Source organism: Lepidochelys kempii, chromosome 7 (assembly GCF_965140285.1).
Source record: "Lepidochelys kempii isolate rLepKem1 chromosome 7, rLepKem1.hap1, whole genome shotgun sequence".
In the NCBI taxonomy this organism is placed as follows: Eukaryota; Metazoa; Chordata; order Testudines; family Cheloniidae; genus Lepidochelys; species Lepidochelys kempii.
The window spans coordinates 124,653,080-124,679,294 of NC_136386.1; the positions used below are offsets into that span (position 1 = coordinate 124,653,080).

At 47.0% G+C, this 26,215-nt stretch overlaps 1 protein-coding gene across 3 annotated transcripts in view; it reads right to left on the bottom strand.

Annotated features, from left to right (window-relative positions):
• ARHGAP19 (Rho GTPase activating protein 19) overlaps positions 1-26,215 on the bottom strand; it is a 61,535-nt gene that overhangs the window by 24,128 nt on the left and 11,192 nt on the right. For 2 of the 3 annotated variants that reach the window (XM_073354614.2, XM_073354612.2), the window contains exon 2: positions 2,496-2,761. In XM_073354614.2, coding sequence (XP_073210715.1) covers positions 2,496-2,761 — 266 coding nt within the window. Of the gene's footprint in view, positions 1-2,495; positions 2,762-15,012; positions 15,148-26,215 lie in introns of those variants that run through there. The other variant, XM_073354613.2, reaches the window with a different exon arrangement.

Here is a 26,215-nt window from a genome sequence, read left to right on the forward strand (position 1 = left end):
GACTTCGTATGATGTCGCACAGGGACCGGAAATGTGACTCCGGGAGGTACGCCCTCGTCTGTGTAGAGTCCAACACTGCCCCTATGAACTCTGTCCACTGAACGGGGGATAGGGTTGACTTCTGTACATTCAGTAGAAGGCCCACGTTGTCCAAAGTAGCCCTTATGAAGCTCACTTGCACCTCCACTTGCGCCCTGGAGTGGCCCTTGATTAGCCAGTTGTCGAGGTATGGGAATCCCTGCACCTGATGCTTGCATAGGAACGCAGCCACAACTGCCATGCTCTTAGTAAACATTCAAGGAGCTGCTGACAGGCCGAATGGATGGACTGTGAACTGATGATGATTGTGGTTCACCACGAACCTCAGGTACCTTCTGTGAGACGGCGTTATTGAAATATGAAAGTAAGCATCCTTCAAGTCAAGGGCAGCGTACCAGTCCCCTGGATCCAAGGGATAATGGAGGCTAAAGAGACAATGCAAAACTTCAGTTTCTTTATGAACTTGTTGAGCTCTCGCAGGTCTAGGGTGGGCCTGAGGCCGCATTTGGCTTTCAGTATTAGGACATACTGGGAATAGAATCCCCTGCCCTTCAGCTCCTGAGGAATCTCTTCCACTGTCCCCAGCGTTAGGAGTGTGCACGTCCTGTGTGAGGAGTTGCTCGTAAGAAGGGTTCCTGAAGAGGGGTGGAAGGGAGGGAGAACTGGAGAGAGTATCCCCTTTGTACCGTACAGAGTATCCAGCGATCCAATGTCATTTGGGCCCACGCAGGACAGTCGGCACAAGAAGGTAAGGGGGGAATGGATCCAGAGTCCAGACTGGTGTGTCGCCCCCAGGCACACTTTCAAAAGTTCTGCTTCTGGCCTGAGGACTGTTTTGCAAGCCCAGAGCTAATGAAGGGGGAGGCCTCTTTCTGTTGTTTCTATTATGCCTCCAAGAAAAATCCTGCCCGTTTTGTGGGTGGTAAAAATGAGTCGTGGGTTGCGGCTTAAAGTGCCTCCATTGTGTAGCCAGAGCATGCAGACCCAGGGACTTGAGGGTGGCCCTTGAATTCTTGAAGCTATGAAGCCGTGAATCAGTCTTTTCTGAAAAGAGGGCCGGAAACCTCAAAGGGGAGGTCCTGTATAGTCTGCTGGATGTCATATGGGAGCCCTGAGACTTGCAGCGAGGAGCTGCTCCTCATGGCTACCCCAGAGGCCATGGTGTGGGTGGCTGAATCAGCCACATCAAATGCTTCTTGGAGCAAGGTGCAGGCAATGACCTTGTTCTCAGACTGCCACTGTGACGTTCTCCTGGTGTTATCCAGACCAGTGATCTGCTAGGTCACTCCAAACCTTGACTCCGGGAGCCAGCCTTACCCTACAGAACTGCTGCCTAGCCACTCGGTCCCTAGTCTGTAGAAGTGCATGGGATTCTTCTGTCCTAAGTGCAGGACTCTGCACTTGTCCTTGTTGAACCTCATCAGATTTCTTTTGGCCCAATCCTCCAATTTGTCTAGGTCCCTCTGTATCCTATCCCTACCCTCCAGCGTATCTACCTCTCCCCCCAGTTTAGTGTCATCCGCAAACTTGCTGAGGGTGCAATCCATCCTATCATCTAGATCATTAATGAAGTTGTTGAACAAAACCGGCCCCAGAACCGACCCCTGCGCACTCCACTTGATACCGGCTGCCAACTAGACATGGAGCCATTGATCACTACCCATTAAGCCCGACAATCTAGCCAACTTTCTATCCACCTTATAGTCCATTCATCCAGCCCATACTTCTTTAACTTGCTGGCAAGAATACTGTGGGAGACCGTGTCCGCTGTGGGAGACACCACGTCCACTGCTTTCCCCTCATCCACAGAGCCAGTTATCTTCAATTTGACTGATTGCATAGACCTGTCCAAGTTTGATATAACCCATCCAGTTATAGACTGACCTCATTCATTCTCAAACTGTCCGCTCTTCAGGGCAGGGAGCATTTCTTCACACATGTTTGTTCGGACTCTGGCACAATGGGGCTGCCTTCTCACAGGGCTTTGGGGGAGCGACAGGAATCTGAATACTCAATAAGACTTCCCTGAGAAAGGCTGATGCTTTGGGAATGACGAGAACGGGTGCAGAGATCTCCCTGCAGCTACCCCTGGGGTCAGACACCACAAATCAAGCAGAAACGAAAGAGGGGGCTACCTTGGATTCACTGCTAATTAGATTCACTCTTGGTTTGGCTCCTTCCTCCATGCTGGGGGCCCTAGTCTGGGATTACAGCCCCAGGGTACCAGGCAATGAATAAACACAGAGAGACAAGCACTGTCCTGAAGAGCTTACAATCTAAATAGAAGAGGTAACACAACAGGTGGATGCAATAAGGAACATATGCAACACGCCTGGCTCCGAAGAGTGCTTAGAGAGAGAGTATGGTATGTGGTATAGCTAATGGAATCTGATTCAGGACCACAGTGGTCCACATCAAACCATGGAGACAGCTGCCAGGCAGAGCATAGTGCCTACCTTTACGCTTCAGAGACATTAGGGACCGAAAGAATCCAGAGGTTGTGCCAATGCCACCAGGCAGCTTGGGGTCCTCCTCCCCCATCAGCTGGGCCAGCTCTGCTCCCGGCAGGTCGATGAGCCTGGTGATGTTGCTGACCACTAGCTCTGTGAAGACTTCAGGCTTCTCATGCCGCAACTTCTCCACAAAGAAGTCAGGGTTGAAGATGACTGTTTGCCCATGGAGGGAGGAGTCATTGCAGATGACAAACCTGCAGATGGCATCACTGGGAAAGAAAAAGAAGACAGGTTGTAAAACATTTCCTCCAGAATTCTCTCGTACAGCCAGTGTCCCCCCAAATCCCAGATCACAGGCCTCCTGAGCGACCTCACTCTGGAAAAGACACCTACTCGCACTGGAGCTGCCAGTGTGTTCTTCAAAACCACTGCCTGTCCAATGCTTGCTATTAATCCACACCGTGCGCAGCTTCAGCCGAGCTGGGACAACAGCTCTTCTTGGTTTTGTTTGTTAACATTATAATTAACAACTGTAGCCAAGACAAGATGCACAAAACTGTACAAGTGTCTCACAACTCTGTCTAATAAACCTTGCCAGGAAGATTTCAGATCACTAAATGCCTCAGGGTAGAAATCTCAGAGAAAGGGAAAAAGCCTCAAAAGCAGCTATTTTAATCATTAACTAAACTTTAAACCTGAAGGCTCTAGTCCCACTACCAGAGCAACTATCACTTGTGACAGTGAGCATATCCCCAAAGAATATATACCAGGGAACAAAAGCACAGCCACACATGGAATGCTACAATGTAGCCTGCAACTACCTTTATTTTTAATACAAAGAAAGGCCCACAGAAACTATGGGCCCCAAGTGTACTCAGATCAAGATTAGGGACTAAACCCTGGGACTGGATTCTCCACTAGCTGCTGTAAACCAATAATTACAAATAGCAATTAATGGAGAAGACAGAAAAAAATCCCATACTACACATAGATTCATAGATTCATAGATATTTAGGCCAGAAGGGACCATTATGATCATCTAGTCTGACCTCCTGCACAATGCAGGCCACAGAATTTCACCCACCACTCCTAAAAAAGACCTCACACCTATATCTATGCTATTGAAGTCCTCAAATTGTAGTTTGAAGACCTCAAGGAGCAGAGAATCCTCCAGCAAGTGACCCGTGCCCCATGCTACAGAGGAAGGCGAAAAACCTCCAGGGCCTTCCAATCTGCCCTGGAGGAAAATTCCTTCCCGACCCCAAATATGGCGATCAGCTAAACCCTGAGCATATGGGCAAGATTCATCAGCCAGATACTACAGAAAATTCTTTCCCGGGTAACTTGGATCTTACCCCATCTAAAAACCCATCACAGGCCATTGGGCCTATTTACCATGAATATTTAATTACCAAAACCACGTTATCCCATCATACCATCTCCTCCATAAACTTATCGAGTTTAATCTTAAAGCAAGATAGATCTTTTGCCCCCACTACTTCCCTCGGAAGGCTATTCCAAAACTTCACTCCTCTGATGGTTAGAAACCTTCGTCTAATTTCTAATCTAAATTTCCTAGTGGCCAGTTTATATCCATTTGTTCTTGTGTCCACATTGGTACTGAGTTTAAATAATTCCTCTCCCTCTCTGGTATTTATCCCTCTGATATATTTATAGAGAGCAATCATATCTCCCCTCAACCTTCTTTTAGTTAGGCTAAACAAGCCAAGCTCCCTGAGTCTCCTTTCATAAGACAAGTTTTCCATTCCTCGGATCATCCCAGTAGCCCTTCTCTGTACCTGTTCCAGTTTGAATTCATCCTTCTTAAACATGGGAGACCAGAACTGCACACAGTATTCCAGGTGAGGTCTCACCAGTGCCTTATATAACGGTACTAAAACCTCCTTATCCCTACTGGAAATACCTCTCCTGATGCATCCCAAGACGACATTAGCTTTTTTCACAGCCATATCACATTGGCAGCTCATAGTCATCCTATGATCAACCAATACTCCAAGGTCCTTTTCCTCCTCCGTTACTTCTAGTTGATGCGTCCCTAGCTTATAACTAAAATTCTTGTTATTAATCCCTAAATGCATGACCTTACACTTCTCACTATTAAATTTCATCCTATTACTCCAGTTTACAAGGTCATCCAGATCCTCCTGTAGGGTATCCCTGTCCTTCTCTAAATTAGCAATACCTCCCAGCTTTGTATCATCTGCAAACTTTATTAGCACACTCCCACTTTTTGTGCCCAGGTCAGTAATAAAAAGATTAAATAAGATTGGTCCCAAAACTGATCCTTGAGGAACTCCACTGGTAACCTCCCTCCAACTTGACAGTTCACCTTTCAGTAGGACCCGTTGTAGTCTCCCCTTTAACCAATTCCCTATCCACCTTTCAATTTTCCTATTGATGCCCATCTTATCCAATTTAACTAATAATTCCCCATGTGGCACAGTATCAAACGCCTTACTAAAATCTAAGTAAATTAGATCCACTGCGTTTCCTTTATCTAAAAAATCTGTTACTCTCTCAAAGAAGGAGATCAGGTTGGTTTGGCACGATCTACCTTTTGTAAAACCATGTTGTATTTTGTCCCATTTACCATTGACTTCAATGTCCTTAACTACCTTCTCCTTCAAAATTTTTTCCAAGACCTTGCATACTACAGATGTCAAACTAACAGGCCTATAATTACTTGGATCACTTTTTTTCCCTTTCTTAAAAATAGGAACTATGTTAGCAATTCTCCAATCATACGGTACAACCCCTGAGTTTACAGATTCATTAAAAATTCTTGCTAATGGGCTTGCAATTTCTTGTGCCAATTCTTTTAATATTCTTGGATGAAGATTATCTGGGCCCCCCGATTTAGTCCCATTAAGCTGTTTGAGTTTCGCTTCTACCTCAGATATGGTGATGTCTACCTCCATATCCTCATTCCCATTTATCATGCTACCATTATCCCTAAGATCCTCTTTAGTCTTATTAAAGACTGAGGCAAAGTATTTGTTTAGATATTGGGCCATGCCTAGATTATCCTTGACCTCCACTCCATCCTCAGTTTTTAGCGGTCCCACTTCTTCTTTCTTTGTTTTCTTCCTATTTATATGACTATAGAACCTTTTACTATTGGTTTTAATTCCCTTTGCAAGGTCCAACTCTACTTGACTTTTAGCCTGTCTCACTTTATCCCTACATATTCTGACCTCAATAAGGTAGCTTTCCTTACTGATCCCTCCCTTCTTCCACTCCCTATATGCTTTCTGCTTTTTCTTAATTACCTCTCTAAGATGCTTGCTCATCCAGCTTGGTCTACAACTCCTGCCTATGAATTTTTTCCCCTTTCTTGGGATGCAGGCTTCCGATAGCTTCTGCAGCTTTAATTTAAAATAATCCCAGGCCTCCTCTACCTTTAAACCCATAAATTCTTCAGTCCAATCCACTTCCCTAACTAATTTCCTTAATTTTTGAAAGTCAGCCCTTTTGAAATCAAAAACCTTAGTTGCAGATTTATTTTTGTTAATCCTTCCATTCAGTTTGAACTGAATTAGCTCATGATCACTTGAGCCAAGATTATCCCCTACAACCATTTCCTCTATGAGGTCCTCATTACTCACCAAGACCAAATCTAAAATGGCATCCCCTCTAGTCGGTTCAGCAACTACTTGCTGAAGGAATCCATCAGCTATCGCATCTAGGAAAATCTGAGCCCTATTATTATTACTAGCACTCGTCCTCCAGTCTATATCTGGGAAGTTAAAGTCTCCCATGATCACACAGTTTCCATTAGTATTTACTTTATTAAAAACATTAAAAAGGGCTCTATCCATATCCAAATTAGATCCCGGCGGTCTATAGCACACCCCAAGCACTATCCCAGGGGAGGCTCTAATAGTTTTCTTCCCCAATTTAATTGTTGCCCAGACAGACTCAGTCATATCCATTTCATCGCTTCTTATTTCTTTACATTCTATCTCATCATTGATATACAGGGCTACTCCACCACCTTTACCTTTATTTCTGTCTTTCCTAAACAGCACAGACCCTTCAATACCTGTAGCCCAGTCATGACGACTATTCCACCAGGTCTCTGTTATACCTATAATATCTGGTTTCACTTCCTGCACCAGTAACTCTAGTTCCTCCATTTTGTTACCTAGGCTCCTTGCATTAGTGTACAAACATCTTAATTTTTGCTGTTTGGCCTCACTCACATTCTGTACCCTATTAGGCACGGTTATTTTACTACCAGTATAACCTATTAGACTTGTATCTACACTGCCCTTCCTCCTACCTACAGCTGTATCCACTCTTACTTCATTTTCTTTCCACTCTATGCTAAATTCTGGCGTGGAGATTACCTGGACATCTCCCAACCATCTCCCCCAAATTCCTAGTTTAAAGCTCTCTTAATCAGTTGTGCCAGCCTCCATCCTAGAAGTCTATTTCCTTCCCTACTCAGATGAAGAGTCTATTTCCTTCCCTACTCAGAAGAGGTTAGAAAGGTAACCTCAACCTACAATCTATTGTCTCCCTGTTATTTGTGAGCTTCAATAACTATGTGAACAACTATACGCATCGGTGATGTTATTGACATGAACTGTGACCGTACAGATCATTGTTGCAACCAAGGTCCTATAGTGGCACCAAATTTTGTACAAAGGAGATCAAGTAAGGTGTCTATGAAAAGGTTATGATTTGCTGGTTATGATTATGCGATCTGTATGCATGTATCATTTTGTATTTAAAGTGATAAGTATTGGCTCTATACTGTCTGTATTTCAAACTTGTGCTCTGCTTCTGGGGGACACCCCAGACAGTTTGGCATCAGTACTGCCTAGTCTGCTTGCTGGCCCATTAAGAACCATCAGTTATATAACTGACCCATTGAGAGAAGGCAGATACACCTTATGACTCAGCAAGGCATGCAGAGACACGCCTATGGACAGCACTCTAAGGCTTGCAAGCCATGTGCTGGGCAGCTTGTGTTTGAAACAAAGGCGCACAGGCCGCATGGCAAGAGACTATAAAAGGCAGCTGCATCTTCTCCATTTTGTCTTCAACCCTCCTTCTGACCTCTGGAGGGACTATACTTGACACTGAAGCTCTGAACAAAGGACTGAACGACCAAGCCAAGCTGGGATGTTTGTACTACAGACACTTAATTGGTTTAAATCAGCAGTAATCCCATCAAGCCTGAAACAAGCCTTGAACGGCTAAAATCCCTATGTTGTTTATGTTACAACCTGATATAGAGACTGTGTCAACTCTTCCTACAGGCCCAAAATCCAGAGTTTGGTCAAGAAGACAGAGGCCTAGCAAATAGTGAACAATATTAGCTGAGAAGCAGAACAAACAAAGGACAACCTTGCTTTTTGCTAAGATAAGCTTGGTCAGCAAGAAGCCAGGTGGAAATTATAATTGCGGGCTTTATCTCAAAGTTGAGAACAGACCATGGGAATGAAAGGGGCCCTGTTTCTTCTGTAGAAGAGGTGCCTTCTTACACACCAGCCTTAAGTTTATGGAAGAGGTTCAGACATATCAGTATGAGATAGGATATCCTCCCGCTCACAGATGTGCACCTCTCCTCCAAGCCATTGCCAGTACCTGCCTTAGAAACACAAATGAATAATTAAAAGACAACCTTTACTGCTATATACTTTTCGTTTGTCCTTTTGCTTTAACTCCTAGATGTGTACGTGTTGGACAATCAAGGGAGCTACTTCATTATCTATGGATCCCAAATCAGAATTTAACATATATATTTTATACTAACACACTTTATATATTGTTTAATGGAAAACACCTGTGTACTAATTAAGTGTCATGTGTTAACCTGAAACCATGGCCGGAGACATTATGTAACCTTTTGACTATTGGCTACTGTGCTTATCTGGTCTTGCTGCTAGACCTATCCAGGGGTTTGGGACTGCCTACCCCATCATCTCCCTCCACCCATGGAAAATCCATATAATCCATTGTAATCAATTGTTTGGCCGTGTCTCTGAGCCTAATAAGTGAGGTGACACTCCGTCAGCACTGTATGTAATAAACCCATGTGCTTGATTTTACACAGTGTCCATATTTGTTCCTTCAAGCCTGAACGAAGAACTTTGCAGTTGTTGTATCTATTTGATTCCATTTAACCAGTTTTAAGTCTCATTTATATTTCTTTCTTTTTATAAATAAACCTTTAGATTTTAGATTCTAAAGGATGGGAAACAGCTTGATTTGTGGGTAAAATCTGCCTGGTATATTGACCGGGGTTTGGGGCTCGGTCCTTTGGGATCAGGAGAACCTTTTTTCTTTTACTGGGGTATTGGTTTTCATAACCATTCATCCCCATAAGGAACAGTGCTGGTGGTGATACCGAGAAACTGGAGTGTCTACGGGAATTGCATGTGTGACTTCTGGTTAGCCAGTGGGGCAAAACCGAAGTCCTCTCTGTTTGGCTGGTTTGTGTGCCTCAGCTAGTAAAGGAACCCCAGCCTTGGGCTGTAACTGCCCTGCTCTAAGCAATTTGTCCTGAATGGATACTCTCAGTAGTTTCCTGCCAAAGGCCGCTTCGTTACAGCGTCTTTCACCTAAAAGGCAGAAAAAACGGTTACCCACCTTTTCGTAACTGTTGTTCTTTGAGATGTGTTGCTCATGTCCATTCCATTGTACGTGTGCGCGCGCCCACGTGTGTGGTCATCGGAGATTTTTGCCTTAGCGATATCCATAGGGTTGGCCATGGCGCCCCCATGAGTGTGCTCTCAGCCGCTGGTATATCAGGTGCCACCAGCCCTACAGCATCTCGGTTCCTTCTTCCTGACAACCCCGACAGAGGGGCAAGAGGGCAGATAATGGAATGGACATTAGCAACACATCTCGAAGAACAACAGTTATAAAAGGTAGGTAACCGTTTTTTCTTCTTTGAGTGCTTGCTTATGCTGATTCCATTCTAGGCGACGCACAAGCAGCATCAACGGAGGTGGGCTCAGAGTTCACAGTCTTGCAGCACTGCTCTGCCAAAGCTAGCATCGTCTCAAGCTTGCTGGGTCAGAGCATAATGAGACGCGAACGTGTGAACGGACGACCAGGTAGCATCTCGACAGATCTCTTGGCTCGGTACCTGTGCCAGGAAGGCTGCCAATGACGCCTGTGCCCTAGTTGAGCGTGCCATCATGATCACTGGCGGATGCAGGCTGGAACCCGTGATCCAGGACGAGATCCTCTGAGCAGGCATTGGGCAACCCTTCATCCTGTCTGCCACTGCAACGAACAACTGCATTCACTTATGAAGCGGCTTCGTTCTATCTATGTAGAAAGCCTGTGCCCTCCAGGTGTCCAGGGTGTGTAGCCTGCGTTCCTCATCTAACGCATGAGGCTTTGGAATGAAGACTGGTAAGTATATGTCCTGGCCAGTATGAAATTGGGAAATAACCTTGGGCAGAAATGCCAGGTGTGGGCACAGCTGAACCTTGCCCTTATAGAAAATCGTACACGGTGGCTCCAAGACCTGATCTCAGACACCCTATGGGCTGACGTTATCGCGACCAAGAATGAAACCTTCCAGGAGAGAGCAGGAAGCCAAAGGCTCAAAGGGAGATCCCATGAGCCTTGACAGCACAAGATTCAGGCCCCGAGATGTGTGGATAGAGCCGCTTCAGACCCTTCAAAAACCACGCCGTCATATGGTGAGCGAAGATAGACCTGCCTTAGAATGGAGGATGGAACGCTGAAATGGCAGCCAGGTGGACCTTGATCGAAGAGATGGACAAGCATTAGAGCTTGAGGTGCAGCAAATAATCCAGGATATCCTGCAACTGGGCCTCTGAGGCCCGAATATGACACCCCGAGGTCCAACATGTGAACCTTTTCCACTTCGCCAGATAGGTCGCCCTGCTGGAGGGTTTCCTGCTGCCTAGCAAGACCTGCTGAACATGGGTCGAGCATACCCGTTCGTCTGTGCTTAGCCACACAGTAGCCAAGCCATCAAGTGCAGCATTGCCAGGTTCGGGTGCAACAGACTGCCGCGGTTCTGGGACAGCAGATCTGGCCGAAGTGGCAGGTGTAGCAGGGCAGCTGCTGAAAGGCTCAGCAACATGCCGAACCAGTGCTGGCAAGGCCATGCGGGGGCCTCTAGGATAGTCTTTGCTCTGTCTTGCTTGACTTTCACAAGGACCCTGTGAACCAATGGCACTGGGGGGAAGGCATACATCAGCAGGGTACAGCCCTGAGATACTATGTCCAGTACCCAGCAGTCCAAGGTGACCTGCAACCAGGACGAATGGTAGGGATGAAGGTAGTAGAGGAAAGAAAACGGTGGAGCCGAGGGGATTGACTGGGGCCTTGCGCTCTCACTTCTGGCTTCCGGAATGCTTTGCCGGGCCAGGCTGCTCAGGGGAGCGGGAGGTGGAAAGACAGTGATGACCAAACCCAGTGTCTCTCTCCCTCCTTCTCACAGACCCCAGGCAAGGCTGCCAAGACTTTGGTGGTGGAGGTGGCTGGAACTGCTTGCGCACTGACTGTGGCGATTGCATGCCCAGTGAGCGAAAGGTGGACCTGGTGTCTTTCAGCCCATGGAGTCTCACATCCATCTGGTCAGAAAAGAGACTGTTCCCATCAAACGGGAGGTCTTGCATGGAAGTCTACATCTCCTGGGAGAGTCCGGTGGTCTGAAGCCAGGAGTTGCACCTCATTACCACCACGGATGCTACCACCCTGACTGCTGAGACCGCCGAATCCTATGCCATTTGGAAGGAGCAACTGGCCATTGCGGTGCCCTCCTCCACCAGAGTATCAAACTCTTAGGAGTGGGTACTGCCTCCTCTGCCTCCGGGCACACCTCTCGCACTGAACCTGGTGCCATCAGTGCCATCACCTGCTGCTCCAAGGCAGTGGCAGACAAGCGGAGCGAAGGAGGCATTGCCATGACCGGCACTCCCCACGTGTTCCAACAAGGCCACTGGCTGGGCTGCTACTGCACCGATGCAGCCTCGGGCACCCATTCACGCCGTTGGGGTCTAGGCGAGGGGCTAACTCTCCCTTCCGTGCCGGAGGAACTGCCTTCCGGAGACTATGGTGGGGCCATGAACGCCTGGGTCTGTTTAGAGACCGCTGTCATTGGAGACTGGTGCCGGAACGAGGGGACTGATGTCGGAGCCGGGGGGACCGGAGATGGGATGGAGAGTGCTCCCATGGTGTGGGCAACCAAGGTCAGCATTGAGAAAGCAAGTGGCAGGAGGGTGACTGGTACCGGTAGTAAGGAGACCAGCGCCTCCCTCTAGGCAAAAAGAAAAGGAGTACTTGTGGCACCTTAGAGACTAACCAATTTATTTGCGCATAAGCTTTCATGAGCTACAGCTCACTTCATCAGTATGCATCCGATGAAGTGAGCTGTAGCTCACAAAAGCTTATGCTCAAATAAATTGGTTAGTCTCTAAGGTGCCACAAGTCCTCCTTTTCTTTTTGCGAATACAGACTAACACGGCTGTTACTCTAGGCAATCCACATCAAGACGACGGGGACTGCAGTTGTGATGCCAGTGACCGAGGGTGAGCCCCAGATGATCTGGGAGGTGGCTCCAGTGACCTGCAGCGTGGAGATGGAGAGCATGTCATTGTCTCCGGGGATTGGCAGCACTCCACCACTCCCTGAGGAGCTTTAGCCTTAGCCGAAATCTGCGGCACTTGCTGTGTTGGCGGCGTGGGTGGAGGCCTTTGCTCTCTCGGCGGTGGGTGAGCACGCAAGGGCATTGGTATCGGCAGGAGTGTTGGTCTGATACCACTCACAGGAATCGGAGGACCTTTCATGGGGATAACAGCTCCGACGGGAGAAGGCCGACTGCGTGGCTCCGGGGTAGACAGGTGGTCTGAAGTGGGTCCTTTGCCCGATGAAACCTGGCTTTTCTTTCCTGGCACCAGGGAGTCATACTTCCTCGCCTTCTTTTTAGGCACAGTCAATGGGGAACAGTGCTGGGCTGAAGTCGGTGCTGGAAGTGCACTTCACACCGATGCAGAGGTGCTCAGCAAATCCTGCTGGGACAGCTCAGAGGCCAGACAGAGGGTGGACTCCATGAGGAGAGCCCGTAATCGAATACCCGCTCCTTCTGCGTGCTGAGCTGAAAGTTCTTACAAATACGGCACTTGTCTTTAATACATGCCTCCTCCAAGAACTTGAGACAGCTGCTGTAGGGGTCACTCACAGGCATAGACCTGTTACAGTCTGCGCAGGGATTAAATGTGGGAGACTGAGGCATGCCGCGTCCAGGGCAAAGTGCCGACTGGGACTCTACTAACAACTATGAACATGTAACAGCTGCTGAACATCAGCTATTAAAAAATTAACTATTTACAAGGCCCAAAGGCACAAAGTCTGAAGACGAAAACTGCTAGCCCTTGCTAAGCAAGGAAAGGCGCTCCGACTAACGGCCATGGGCAGTAAGAAAGAACTGAGAGGGCGTAGGGCTGGCCGGCCTGATATACCAGCACATGAGCACGGCACTCAAGGGGGCATCACAGCCGGCCCTACAAATACCGCTAGAGGCAAAAATCTCTGATGACCGCACACACCTAGAATGGAATCGACATGAGCAAGCACTTGAAGGACTGTGGTGTCATTTCTAGGATACGTGACCAGAATAAGTGACAAGAGAACTTGGGACTTAGACTCCACAGTGGAAAGTACTTGCTGGAATCACTGTAAACCATGGACTTGCAGCCAGCACTCTGCAATTTATGCTGAGTGAGAGTCCCAGCAGAAACCCTCCTGCTGTCACTACTATACAGGCGTGATGAGGGCTATTTTGAGAAAATGCTGGAGACTGAAAGGATGCAAGGCAGATGAGACTGGCAGAATCATCTCAGAGTAACAAGCTATGAGGGGTTCACAGCTGCATCCTGTAGGGTAGCCTAGGCAGCATGCTACTGATTCCAGTATCACCTGATGGGTTTCTCAGCCGTTTGTTGCACCTAAGGACTTAAGACCAAAATGGAGCAATGCAGTACCAACTGCCAAAGACACCCGCTGATTGATCTCCCAATACTCACATTGTTACAAAAAGAAAAGGAGGACTTGTGGCACCTTAGAGACTAACCAATTTATTTGAGCATAAGCTTTCATGAGCTACAGCTCACTTCATCGGATGCATTTAAAAACATACACAAGTGCCAATTCTTCCCAACAATGTGGAGCCAGGGCTCCGTCCTGAAATCTGTAACAACCCACTTTGATCCAACACAAGTCCTCTTGCTGACTGTGAAGAGTTACAAAGGGATCTTACAAAACTAGGTGACTGGGCAACAAGATGGCAGAGGAAATTCAATGTTGATAAATGCAAAGTAATGCACATTGGAAAACATAATCCCAACTATACATACGAAATGGTGGGATCTAAATTAGCTGTTCCCACTTAAGAAAGAGATCTTGGAATCATCATGGATAGTTCTCTGAAAACATCTGCTCAATGTGCAGCGGCTGTCAAAAAAGCTAAGAGAATGGTAGGACTCATTAGGAAAAAGATAGATAATAAGACAGAAAATGTCATAATGCCACTATATAAATCCATGGTACGCCCACATCTTGAATACTGCATGCAGTTCTGGTTGCCCCATCTCAAAAAATATATTAGAATTGGAAAAAGTACAGAGAAGGGCAACAAAAATGATCAGGGTATGGAACAGCTTCCATAGGAGGAGAGATTTAAAAGATTGGGACTGTTAAATTGGAAAAAGAGACGACTGATGGGGGATATGATAGTGGTCTATAAAATAATGACTGATTTGGAGAAAAAGTGTTATTTACCCCTTCACATAACACAAGAACTGGGAATCAACCAATGAAATTAACAGGCAGCAGGTTTAAAAACAAACATAAGGAAGTACTTCTTCACACAACGCACAGTCAACCTGGGGAACTCATTACCAAGGGATGTTAAAGACTGAAAGTATAAGCAGGTTCAAAAAAGAATTAGATAAGCTAATGGAGGATAGATCCATCAATTGGTATTAGCCAAGATGGTCAGAGATGCAAACCCACTCTCTGGGTGTCCTTAAATCTCTGGCTACTAAAAGATGGGACTGGATGACAGGGGATAGATCACTCAAATGTCCTGTTTTGTTCATTCCCTCTGAAGCGTCTGGCACTGGCCACTGTTGGAAGACAGGACGCTAGGCTAGCTGGACCATTGATCTGACCCAGTCTGGCCACTCTTATGAGGTGGTTTAATATTTAGACCCAGCTACCTTGCCCGCAATGATCCTCTGTTACTAACTCACTAGCAGTTTTTGTTCCCCACACAGTAGATATGCAAATACTCTCTAACAGCTACATCAAGAAGCACAAACTATCTGCTCCCTCCACTGCTAATTACATCTCTAGATTCACAGAGAGAAACCCCACTGCACTAAAATCAAATAACTCGCCAACCTAGAGCAACCGACAGGATCACCATGCATATTCCAGAGGTTAGTTTCAGTAAATTCAATAATGCCTAAAGCAAAAATAGACAGAAAACCAAATCTCTTACATGAATGCTGAGAGCTTTTGGAGAGGCATTGGGAAGCAAAGACACCGAGAAAAGAACTTGCTCCTTGTTTCCAACAACAAAGACACCCGCCTGCCCCAGCACAGCCTGTGCAAATTCCACGCATGCTACAAGACACAAGGGTGCATTATTGGGTCTGAAGGGCCCCCTTGGCACACACTGGGCATCAGCCGTCACGCAGAGACAAAACTGAAAAGAAAAGCTGGATAAACTGATTATGTCACTTCCCAAATGCCAGTGTAGCTGGAGTCTCATGGCAACCAATTCCATCTGCATGGAAACTAGGGCTTTGAATTAGGGACACTTTGGGCTTAAGTAATGTAACTCACAGGAACCTACCAAATGGGCCCCAATTTAACCCATCTATATGACAAGTGAAGCCATGTCACCAGGTCCCCTGTCTGGGATGAAGCATGGTTCCATTTTGTAGTGATTACAGAGCCGTCACCATGTCTCTCAATCGTGCTAAAGCCATATCTTTGGACCAGTGATGGGCAACCTGCGGGCCGCATGCAGTCCGTCATGGTAATCTGCTGGCGGGGTACGAGACAGTTTGTTTACATTGACCGTCCACAGGCACGGCCGCCTGCAACTCCCAGTGGCCACGGTTCGCCACTTACAAAGACACTTGTTACACTAGTTTGTCTGAGCGATTGCCTGAACAAGAAGTAGGACTGAATGGCTCTAAAATTTTACATTGTTTTATTTTTGAATGCAGGTTTTTTGTACATAATTCTACATTTGTAAGTTCAACTTTCATGATAAAGAGATTGCACTAAAGTACTTGTATGAGGTGAATTGAAAAATACTATTTCTTTTTTTATATACAGTGCAAATACTTGTAATCAAAAATAAATATAAAGTGAGCACTGTACACTTTGTATTCTGTGTTGTAATTGAAATCAATATATTTGAAAATGTAGACGACATTCAAAAATATATAAATGCTATTCTATTATTGTTTAACAGTGCGATTAATCGCGCTTAATATTTTTAATCGCTTGACAGCCCTAATTTAAAGGGATTTTAGTCCTGCTTTCAGTCTCAGAAATGTTAATTGTGTTAATTCAATATTAATTTTGTTAACAATGTTAATGCCCAATGTAAATTAGAGAGTAATTTCTAATGTCTCCATATCAAATGTTCATCAGAGCTTCCCTAAATCCTCTCTTAAATAGAGGAGATACATTTAAGTACCAAAGGACTAGAAGATAATGCTTTTCACATCATTCCACTACAGGTTCCTCCATTTTTTTCTGTCCCTCTTCTCTCCCCCCCCCTCCCCCCCCCCCCCCAAAAAAATCTGGGATGAATCCTGTCTGACCCTGGAAATTTGGCTCCAGCCATTCTTGTTCCTTGATTCTTGTTCTGGCACAATCTCAGTTTTCTGTAATATTTTTTCTTTCTTCCTGAAGAAAAATATGCCTTTGTGGCATCTGTGTCCCCATCTTCCTTTGTGAGGACCCAGGCAAAGAATCCATTACATTTTTCTATTTAGTATTTCCTGCATCTCCCTCAACCCTTGATATCTCCTAATGAACTCACCATTTCCTTCATTAGCCTTTATCTTCTATGTTCTAAACATTTTTAATTTATTGTTAAACGTGGAGTCTTTCTTCCATTTTCTGCCTAATTGTGTCATAAACGTTAACCCTTTTACTGCTGAACGTTAGGGCATTCCCACTGTGCAATGACTCTGATGGAACGTTGGCACTTCACTGAGAACCTAGGTAGGAGGCACGCAGCATAGCACTGGAGATGAACTTTTCCCCATCTGCCAGGTACATCAGGTAGCACTCAAGTGGTTAACTTACTTCTGGCCTTCCAGCCTCCCAGTTTTTACCACTCTCCCAGCCAGGAAGGTCTGTGCTCCATGCCTTCCATCACTGCTCGCAAATGGTTCCTCTCACTCTTAACTCCTGATTTACCTAGGTTGACGTTCTGCTCTGGCTTTACATTGTCTGGGGTTGCTTCTAACTTCACAAACACAGATTTTATGCTCATGTAACTCCATTAAGTCAACAGAACTTACTTCTCGTGTATCCCACTATAACGGCAATTCTCAGTCACACAGCCTGTCTCTTTCCTGGAGACATTTGCCATTCACTTCCTTTATTATATTATCCCATTTGTTTGCTTCCCAAAATTTCTTTCCACAAACTCAGTTAACCATAGTTTGCTAGCTGAGGTCTCACTTTAGTCCTGATCTTCAAAGACCTCCATAGATTGACTCAAGCTACACAAGGGATCAATTCATCCTGCATGATTGTGACCTCTGACAACAGCTGCACTCCACTGAAATAATGGCACTGTTACCCCTAGAGTGAGACTTGTGTGCCTGATAGCTTTTCCTGCAACTTGTCCATGATCGTGAGACTCGCTCCCAGAAGGTGCTAGGCTCACCGTGAATCTTATGAGCAAAATTAGTGCCCACTGTTTTGTCCTAGCTTTCTCTATAATAACAAAACCTTGGGCTAATTAGGGGGAGGGGAGCGGGAAAGGAAAACAAGCCATTTGTTCCTTTATTGTGTACTCTGAGATGATGAAAGGCACTCAGATACTATGGTGATGAGTAATCTATAAAAGGGAAGAGGAAAGAAATCCTAATTACAAACAAGGCAGAAAATAGAAAGGACATGTTTGAGCAAATGCCCGTCTCCCCTTTGCTGCTGTTCTGTGAACTGTGTGTAGGTGGGACATATCCATTCTCCCTGTTTACCCTGGGTATAGCAGGCATTAGCACTGGGCTTTGTCTGAAGGTTACACACTTGCGGTGTTGCAGATTAACAGGATTATTGAGTGCAATGCCTGTGGGGGCTTTATTTCTGTGCAGAAATGGGGTCCTGCTTTACATTTCCATTTTGATTATCAATAACGATACCCAGGCATCTTTGTGTGCGAGGAAGGGTCACTGATAAAGTGACCTTTATAAATTAAAAGGCCCACTGAAGTGCAGGAATAGGAAATTGGAGGCTGTTTCCAGGTGTGTCAGTCAGAGATGGACAGGCATCGAGGGAAACATGGAACAGGGAACAGAAAATGGAAGAACTGCAGATGGGTTTGTAGTAATAGGATACTGCAAGGGCGTTTTGGGAAGGCTTCAAAAATATGCTGCGATGGGGTATGCAAATCCCACACCAGACAACAAAGGGTTAAGGAGCTGCCCCACCCGCAGCCAGCCTTGCCCCAGGCTCAGCCAGCCCTGCCCCACCCGCAAGAGATGCTCAGGGAGCTGAGCTGAGCTGGAGCAGAGCAGAGCAGCTCAGCTGGGGGCAGGTCTGGGAAGAGAGCCCACCTGCAACTGCAGCCCCTGAGGGAAGGGAGTACCTGCTTGAGATACCTCCTGGGATACCTACATTCCTTCTCTCTCTCTCACATTGACTCCCTTTGTTCGTGTTAATTCCCCTTGTGTTGTTTAAGGACAACGCTGGATCACTAGGCCAGGCTCCACAGGAGTGCAAACTGCCACCGATGCCAAAAGCCCAACTGGCCACTATGAAAGCTGGTACTAGGGGAGTGCAATAGCAAAGTCCAAGGCAATGGTGGGCAACCTGCGGCCCGTCAGAGTAATCCGCTGGCGGGGCGCGAGACAGTTTGTTTACATTGTTCGTCTGCAGGCACGGCCGCCTGCAGCTACACTTCTATGATTCTATAGCGGGGAGGGCAAACTTTTTGGTCAAAGGGCCGTATCGGGGTTGCAAAACTATATGGAGGGCCGGGTAGGGAAGGCTGTGCCTCCCCAAACAGCCTGGCATCCGCCCCCTCCCACTTCCCGCCCCTGACTGCCCCCCTCAGAATCCCTGACCCATCCAACCCCCCCTGCTCTTTGTCCCCTGATGGCCCCTTCCTGGGACCCCCTGCCCCTAACGGCCCCCCCCGGGACCCCACCCCCTATCCAACCCCCCATCCAACCCCCCCTGCTCCCTGACTGCCCCCCTCAGAATCTCCAACCCATCCAACGCCCCCTGCTCCTTCATGGCCCCCTGCCCCCGGAACCCCATCCCCTATCCAACCTCCCCTGTTCCCTGTTTCCCCCCAGGACCCCCAACCCATCCAACCACCCTGCTCCCTGATTGCCCTGCCCCTTATCCACACCCCCGCCCCCGACAGGCCCCCCAGGACTCCTATGCCTATCCAACTGCCCCCTGCTCCCTGACTGCCCCCGCAACCCCCCAACCCATCCAACCCCCCTTGCTCTGCCCCCTGGGACCCCCAGCTCCCCGCCCCCTTACCACACAAGAGCCAGCCACGCCGCCACACTGCCTGGCAGGAGCGGAGCACTGAGGATGCGGGAGAGGGGGGACAGCAGGGGAGGGGCCAGGGGCTAGCCTCCCCAGCCGGAAGCTCAGGGACCGGGCAGGATGGTGCCGTGGGCCGGATGTGGCCCGCGGGCCGTAGTTTGCCCATCTCTCTTCTATAGAATAACTTATTTTTCTATAAAAAGAAAAGGAGTACTAGTGGCACCTTAGAGACTAACCAATTTATTTGAGCATGAGCTTTCGTGAGCTACAGCTCACTTCATCGGATGCAGCTCACGAAAGCTTATGCTCCAATAAATGTGTTAGTCTCTAAGGTGCCACAAGTACTCCTGTTCTTTTTGCGAATACAGACTAACACGGCTGCTACTCTGAAACTTATTTTTCTATATACATTTTAAATATAAATATTTAGTAATGTTTGCATAGATTATATTTACGAGCTCCTTAGGACAGGGACATGCTTTCTGTTGTGTGTCCCTGATGCCTTGCACAAGGGGAGCCAATCCCTGACTTGTATTTTTAGAGTCTACTACAATATAAATAATAAATCATAATAGAAAACACTTCCTTGCTGAAATTTTGCCCTGCTTCCCTCACATTTATTTAGGGAAATTTAAAGATAAAGTGTTGTACAGGCTTCAGATGTCACCAGTAACTCGTCTTTGCAACCTTTTAGGCATTGGCTAAATCATAGAATTTAGAATATTCAAGTTATTGCTACAATCTGTCATAAACAAATTGAGTTTCGTCAATTAAAGCAAACAGACCTGAAAAGCATCATTGCCCACACTCTGCTGCGGATCTAGAGACGTAAAGAAAAGTGCCCTTACTTGGGAAAGTCAGCTTGTCTGTTGCTTTAAATCTGCTCTTTAACTACAAAAAGAAAAGGAGTACTTGTGGCACCTTAGAGACTAACCAATTTATTTGAGCATGAGCTTTTGTGAGCTACAGCTCACTGCATCGGATGCTTACCGTGGAAACTGCAGCAGACTTTATATACACACAGAGAGCATGAAACAATACCTCCTCCCACCCCACTGTCCTGCTGGTAATAGCTTATCTAAAGTGCTCATCAAGTTGGGCCATTTCCAGCACAAATCCAGGTTTTCTCACCCTCCACCCCCCCACCAGCAGGACAGTGGGGTGGGAGGAGGTATTGTTTCACGTTCTCTGTGTGTATATAAAGTCTGCTGCAGTTTCCACGGTATGCATCCAATGAAGTGAGCTGTAGCTCACGAAAGCTCATGCTCAAATAAATGGGTTAGTCTCTAAGGTGCCACAAGTCCTCCTTTTCTTTTTGCGAATACAGACTGACACGGCTGTTACTCTGAAACCTGTCTTTAACTACAACAACACAGGGTATCAACTAACATTGCAATAGCGAGACTGGTTACGGCTGACATGGCATTTTCACCGACCTCTGCTATTCAAGTGCTTAGAACTTTCTGAAAGAAATTTATATTTTAGAGTGAAGTTGCTCTAAATTCTGGTCTGAGCCCAGAAGTTAATTAGTTCTTGAAAAATGTTAATAAAAGTCCATTTGTCCCCAGAGGGGAAAGGCAGCAGCTTTACATTAATAAAGTCTAGGGAAAAGGACAAAACAGGAATCTGGGAGGGAGCTGCACAGTATTCTGTACTGCTCCTCTAGCTAGATTGAACAGTGAATAATCTGTTTAATGCTTAAACTCTCCCTTTCTATGTAACCTGATGTAGTTCAAAAGGCACATGCATGTGCTATAATCAGATTAAAAACCTCATTGTAACGCAGCCATGCGATGGGGCACAAATAATGCTACTAGGGAAACCTTAACTCTGACTCCCTAGATTGTTGTCCAATTAAAGTCTCACCCTTCATACCACAGCGGTGCAACATTTTACATTTAAAAATGAAAAACAGCATCCATTTCCTCAGCTTTCAGGGCTGCACAATCTTTGTCACTGGCTCTAACTATTTTTATTTAAAATCCTTAGAGAGGCAGAGCTGGGAGGTAGGCTTGGGCCCAATCCTGCTTCCACTGATGTCAACCCAAACTAGCTTTTTCCATGGAACATTCCCTCTCGTTGTCTAATTGAATGGCAAGTAGCCAAGCAAATGTGGAGACACACTGCCTTCTGCAGAAGGAAGGGGCAGGCAGCCATAGCACCGGGATATGCACCAGACAGCAGGGCACACAGAAGAACCCTGGCTGTTTTCATCAGCCACAGGATTTAACCTCTCACCTTAGAGAGGCCATTCCTCAGAGGAACAGAATTTCTACAGCTTCGATGTTGCAACCTCTAATTCAAGTTGTGAGTTTCTAAAGAAAATATGGTTTGTTCTAAAACACTCTCGGGGCATATGCGCTTGTGCTGGCGTGTAGAGTGCAGACACCTCGTGCCCAGCTAGCACGGGTATAAAGAGCAGTGGAGACAGCGAGGCACAGCTTAGGCAAGTAGAGTGCCCTACATGTCTGAACCCACAGGGTCTGCACCCTAACCGGCTTTCTACACATGTGGGCAGCGCCTCCCCCATCTACACTGCTATTTTCAGTAGGGTGGCTGTCTGCTGCCAGAGCCTGCCATATCCACCCTGCCAGAGCCTCGCCGCAGGGACAGGCTCTGGCAGTTATGTATGTCACGGAGTCCCTGGGCGATGCTCTGGAACTGCTCCCTACGAAGCCAGGCAGGACTCTGGGGGAGTCTCCTTTCTGTGAGCAGCCTGCCTGCAGGACACACAGCTCACACAGCTTCCACCTTCCTGGGTCTGACCTCGGAGCATTCAGCATCCTCTGCCCCTCCATGTGCTTCTGACAGCGAGTCTGCCCAGGCGGGGTCCTGGGGAAGCCAGAGGGTCCTGCCCCGCAACTCCGCAGTCAGACAGGACTCTCAGCCAGCCAGTAAAACAGAGGTTTATTAGACGACAGGAACATGGTCTAACACAGAGCTTGTAGGTGCAGAGAACAGGACCCCTCAGCTGGGTCCATTTTGGGGGGCAGGGAGCCAGACAACCCCGTCTGCCCTTCACTCCATGTCCCAGCCAGCCCCAAACTGAAACTCCTTCCAGCCCCTCCTCCTCTGGGCTTTGTCCCTTTCCCGGGCCAAGAGGTCACCTGATTCCTTTGTTCTCCAACCCTTTAGCTCTCACCTGGCGGGGGGGAAGGGCCCAGGCCATCAGTGGCCAGGAAACAGGGTGTCGGCCATTCTCTCACCCCTGCACACACCTGCCCTCTAGGGCTCTGCAGTGATCATACACCCTTACCCCACCCCCTAGATACTTAAGAACTGCATAGGGGAAACTGAGGCACCCCCACACTATTCAGAGGAAACATTAAGAATAGTCCCACTTCGTCACAATGTACACATAGCCTTTGGAAGAAAACGTCTTCAGGCTCAGGGCTTTTCTGCAGGCGAAACCATTTCCAATAGAGTACTGTATATGTTTTTCTGCTATAACTATCCCAAAACTACACCCCACCACTTTGTTTATGCTGGTTTAAGCTAGTCACATGAGAAGTAACTGCAACCACCCCATTCTGCACTGCTTCTGAAATAGCCAGTCAGCTTCTGGGCAGATATCCCATGGTGCAATGTTCCAGTGCTAGATTCTACACATTCTGAGATATTTTTTTTTGCAGCATATTGTGAGATACCTACCAGAACCTATGGGAATTCTGGCACTCAAACTCCCATGATTCCTTTTTTGGTATCCCATATTTCATTTGGTTTTAGTAGGCCAGCACCATTTTCAAACTTGTCAGGCAGCATGGAGGAAGCGCTGCTGAGCGCCAGACTCCTGACAGACATTAATGTAAACAGCGGCGGTCATGCAGCCAGATGGCTCTGGAGGAGCTGGGAGCCAGCCATTGCACAATGTCGCGCAGATATTGCTGGAGGAGAAGAAACCCAGCAGTTACTTCTGTATGACATTTTCCTGGAGCAGCTTCCCTCCACCGAGCCCCACTTTTGTGTTTGGCCACCCGACACCAACTGGTGGGACAGGACATTGCTACAGAATTGGGATGACCACCAGTGGGGCAGAACTTCAAGATGTGGAATGCTACTGTCCTGAAGATCTCTGCAGAGCTCGCTCCAGAGCTGAAGCTGCAGAACACCCACGGGCCAGGTCCCATCAGCATGGAGAAGTGTGTGGCCATCATTCTCTGGCTAAGTGGCAGTTCTGCAGAAAGGACCTGGGGATTACAGTGGACGAGAAGCTGGATATGAATCAGCAGTGTGCCCGTGTTGCCAAGAAGGCTAATGGCATTTTGGGATGTATAAGTAGGAGCATTGCCAGCCGATCAAGGGAAGTGATTATTCCCCCCTCTATTCAGCACTGGTGAGGCCACATCTGGAGTATCGCATCCAGTTTTGGGCCCCCCACTACAGAAAGGATGTGGACAAATTGAATGAGTCCAGCAGAGTGCAACAAAAATTATTAGGGGGCTGGAGCACATTACTTATGAGGAGAGGCTGAGGGAACTAGGCTTATTTAGTCTGCAGGAGGGAGGGAGGGAGGATTTGATAGCAGCCTTCAACTACTTGAAGGGGGGTTCCAAAGAGGATGGAGCTCGGCTGTTCTCAGTGGTGGCAGATGACAGAACAAGAAGCAATGGTCTCAAGCTGTAGTGTGGGAGATCTAGGTTGGATATTAGGAAACACTATTTCACTAGGAGTGTGGCAAAAAACTGGAATTGGTTACCTCAGGTGGTGGTGGAATCTCCACCCTTAAAAGCCTCTAAGGCCCGGCTTAACAAAACCTTTGGTGGGATGATTTAGCTGGGGTTGGACTAGATGATCTCCTGAGGTCTATTCCAACCCTAATCTTCTGTGATTCTACGGACTTCACTAGTAATAAAGTGAGGTGGTCTGGAAAGGTCCATACCAGGATCTTTATGACAAATAGAACTTTGCTTCCATGATCACCAATGGACATTGGTGGTGACAGAGATGTGATTCCTCCAGTCATTATAGCAGACCCAGCTTACCCTCTGCTCCCTGGCTTATAAAGCCTTTTAGTGGACACTTTGATAGGAGAAAGGAGCTGTTTAACTCTCCCCTGAGCAGCTGCAGAATGACAATGGAGAGTGCATTTGGAAGACTGAAGGGAAGGTGGAGGTGCCTGATACAAAGGGCAGAGGGCATCTGAGAAATACCTACTTTGTCTTATAAGTGCTTGCTATAATTTGAACAACCTCTATGAGAGCAAAAGAGCCTCCCTGAAGGCAAAGGGGCAGAAGGACTTGTGGAATTTTGCGAAAGCCAGAGAAGCTGCCTCTGCAAAATCCCCCAACTAGTCAGGGAAGTGCCGTGCTCCCACTCTGAGAGCAGGGGCTAGGTGAGGGAAATGAATGTAATGTAACCAAGGCCATTAATATGCTTTGTGTAATGATGGTAGTAGGAGTGGATGTTCTTAGGCAGAGCAGGAGCCCGCCAAATTTCTTTTCAGCCAAGTTGTAATAAAAACCAATAGAAAAGGGACAGACCTGCCCAAAGTGCAGAGAATATATCTTTGCACCAATAGGGTCACACAAACACATACATGGCCTTGGGGGAGGGAGGGGTGTGGAATGACAGGGAAATGGCTTGTCCCTTGCAGTTCAGGGACAGGGGAGTCCCACTGTCCTTGACAGACTGCAGAGAGCAAGAGTGTTCTCCAGGAGGTTAGTTTAGTTCTGTGTCACAGCTGGCATCTTTTCCTGAATGTCCCTTGGTCCAGCCATGCATTCCCTTGACTGCTCCCTGTCCTCACTCCTTCTGAGCCAGGAACATGAAACCTTCCCTCCACTCTATTGTCTTGCTGGTATGCAGAAACTAGGCAGGCACATATCCTCTCTCTCTCTTCCCTTGGACTTTTGCCAGGCATTCAGAGATTGAGAACACTCCTCTCTGCCAGGGCTGTGGTGTGTCAGGTGCCAGGAGAACAAACAATATAAGACGTTGTCATCCGAGTATGGTTTCCACGCCAACAGTGATAAAATGTCACTCCCCCACACCCAAATTTTAGAATTCCCTTTCCCATGCTCTTGCCAGTCTGGGACATGCTTGGAGATGGTATGAGGTTTTCCACCTTATTTTCCCCCTCCCCCAGGACCTCTGTACCACTGCTAAATAGGGGGAAAGCAGCAGGTTGGAAATTGCATGGGCACCTCTGCAGGCTATTCTTACATTGGATGATGTTACTGTGAAGCACATCCCCAAGAGTCAGAGAAGGGTGCTGGGGTTTTTTTTTTTGCTTTATAACGAGGGGCTAACCAGGAAAATATGCAGAGTTGCTATTTACCAAGAAGCTGCCATTTCATCTTGTGTAGAAATAGAAGGAAACCGCTGCCTATATAGGAAGCCCTAAAAAGGCCACATTATCTTATTAATTATATGTATTACCATACCAGCTCGGAGCCTTAGCCCCAGCCAGGACCCCATCGGGCAAGGCACTATACAAACAGGGGAAAATGCAGTATATTTGCCTTAAATTCTCATTGACACCTGCTGATGAGCACAAAGACTTTTGCAATGATTGTTCTGAACGCATTCAGCTACAACGGGACTAACAGTGCTGTTCACTGTAACAAACAAAGGCAGATAATCGTGTCCTTATGTAAGCACAAATGCTATCTCTCGGTGCTTATGAATGTCTCATTTGGGCAATTATGAAATGCATAAGTAGCCATATCTAGCCAATTTACATCATTTTAGTGAATGTTTGAAAACTTCAGGTAGCTAAAAGTTCAGAGCAATGATCAAACTGTGATGCAGAGTAAGGTTTCTATTGCTATTTCTCTTTCTGTATGGACTGATACAATAAAAATAGCCAGCCATGTTGTTGGGGTTTTTTTGTTTTTTTAAATAAAAACCACTGTAGTTCTGCCATCTAGAGTAGGGGAAGGTCTGCTGGGAGGGAGAGGGAGTCTCAAGCAGCACAGGAAGGGGATTCAGGGCCAGCACAGTTG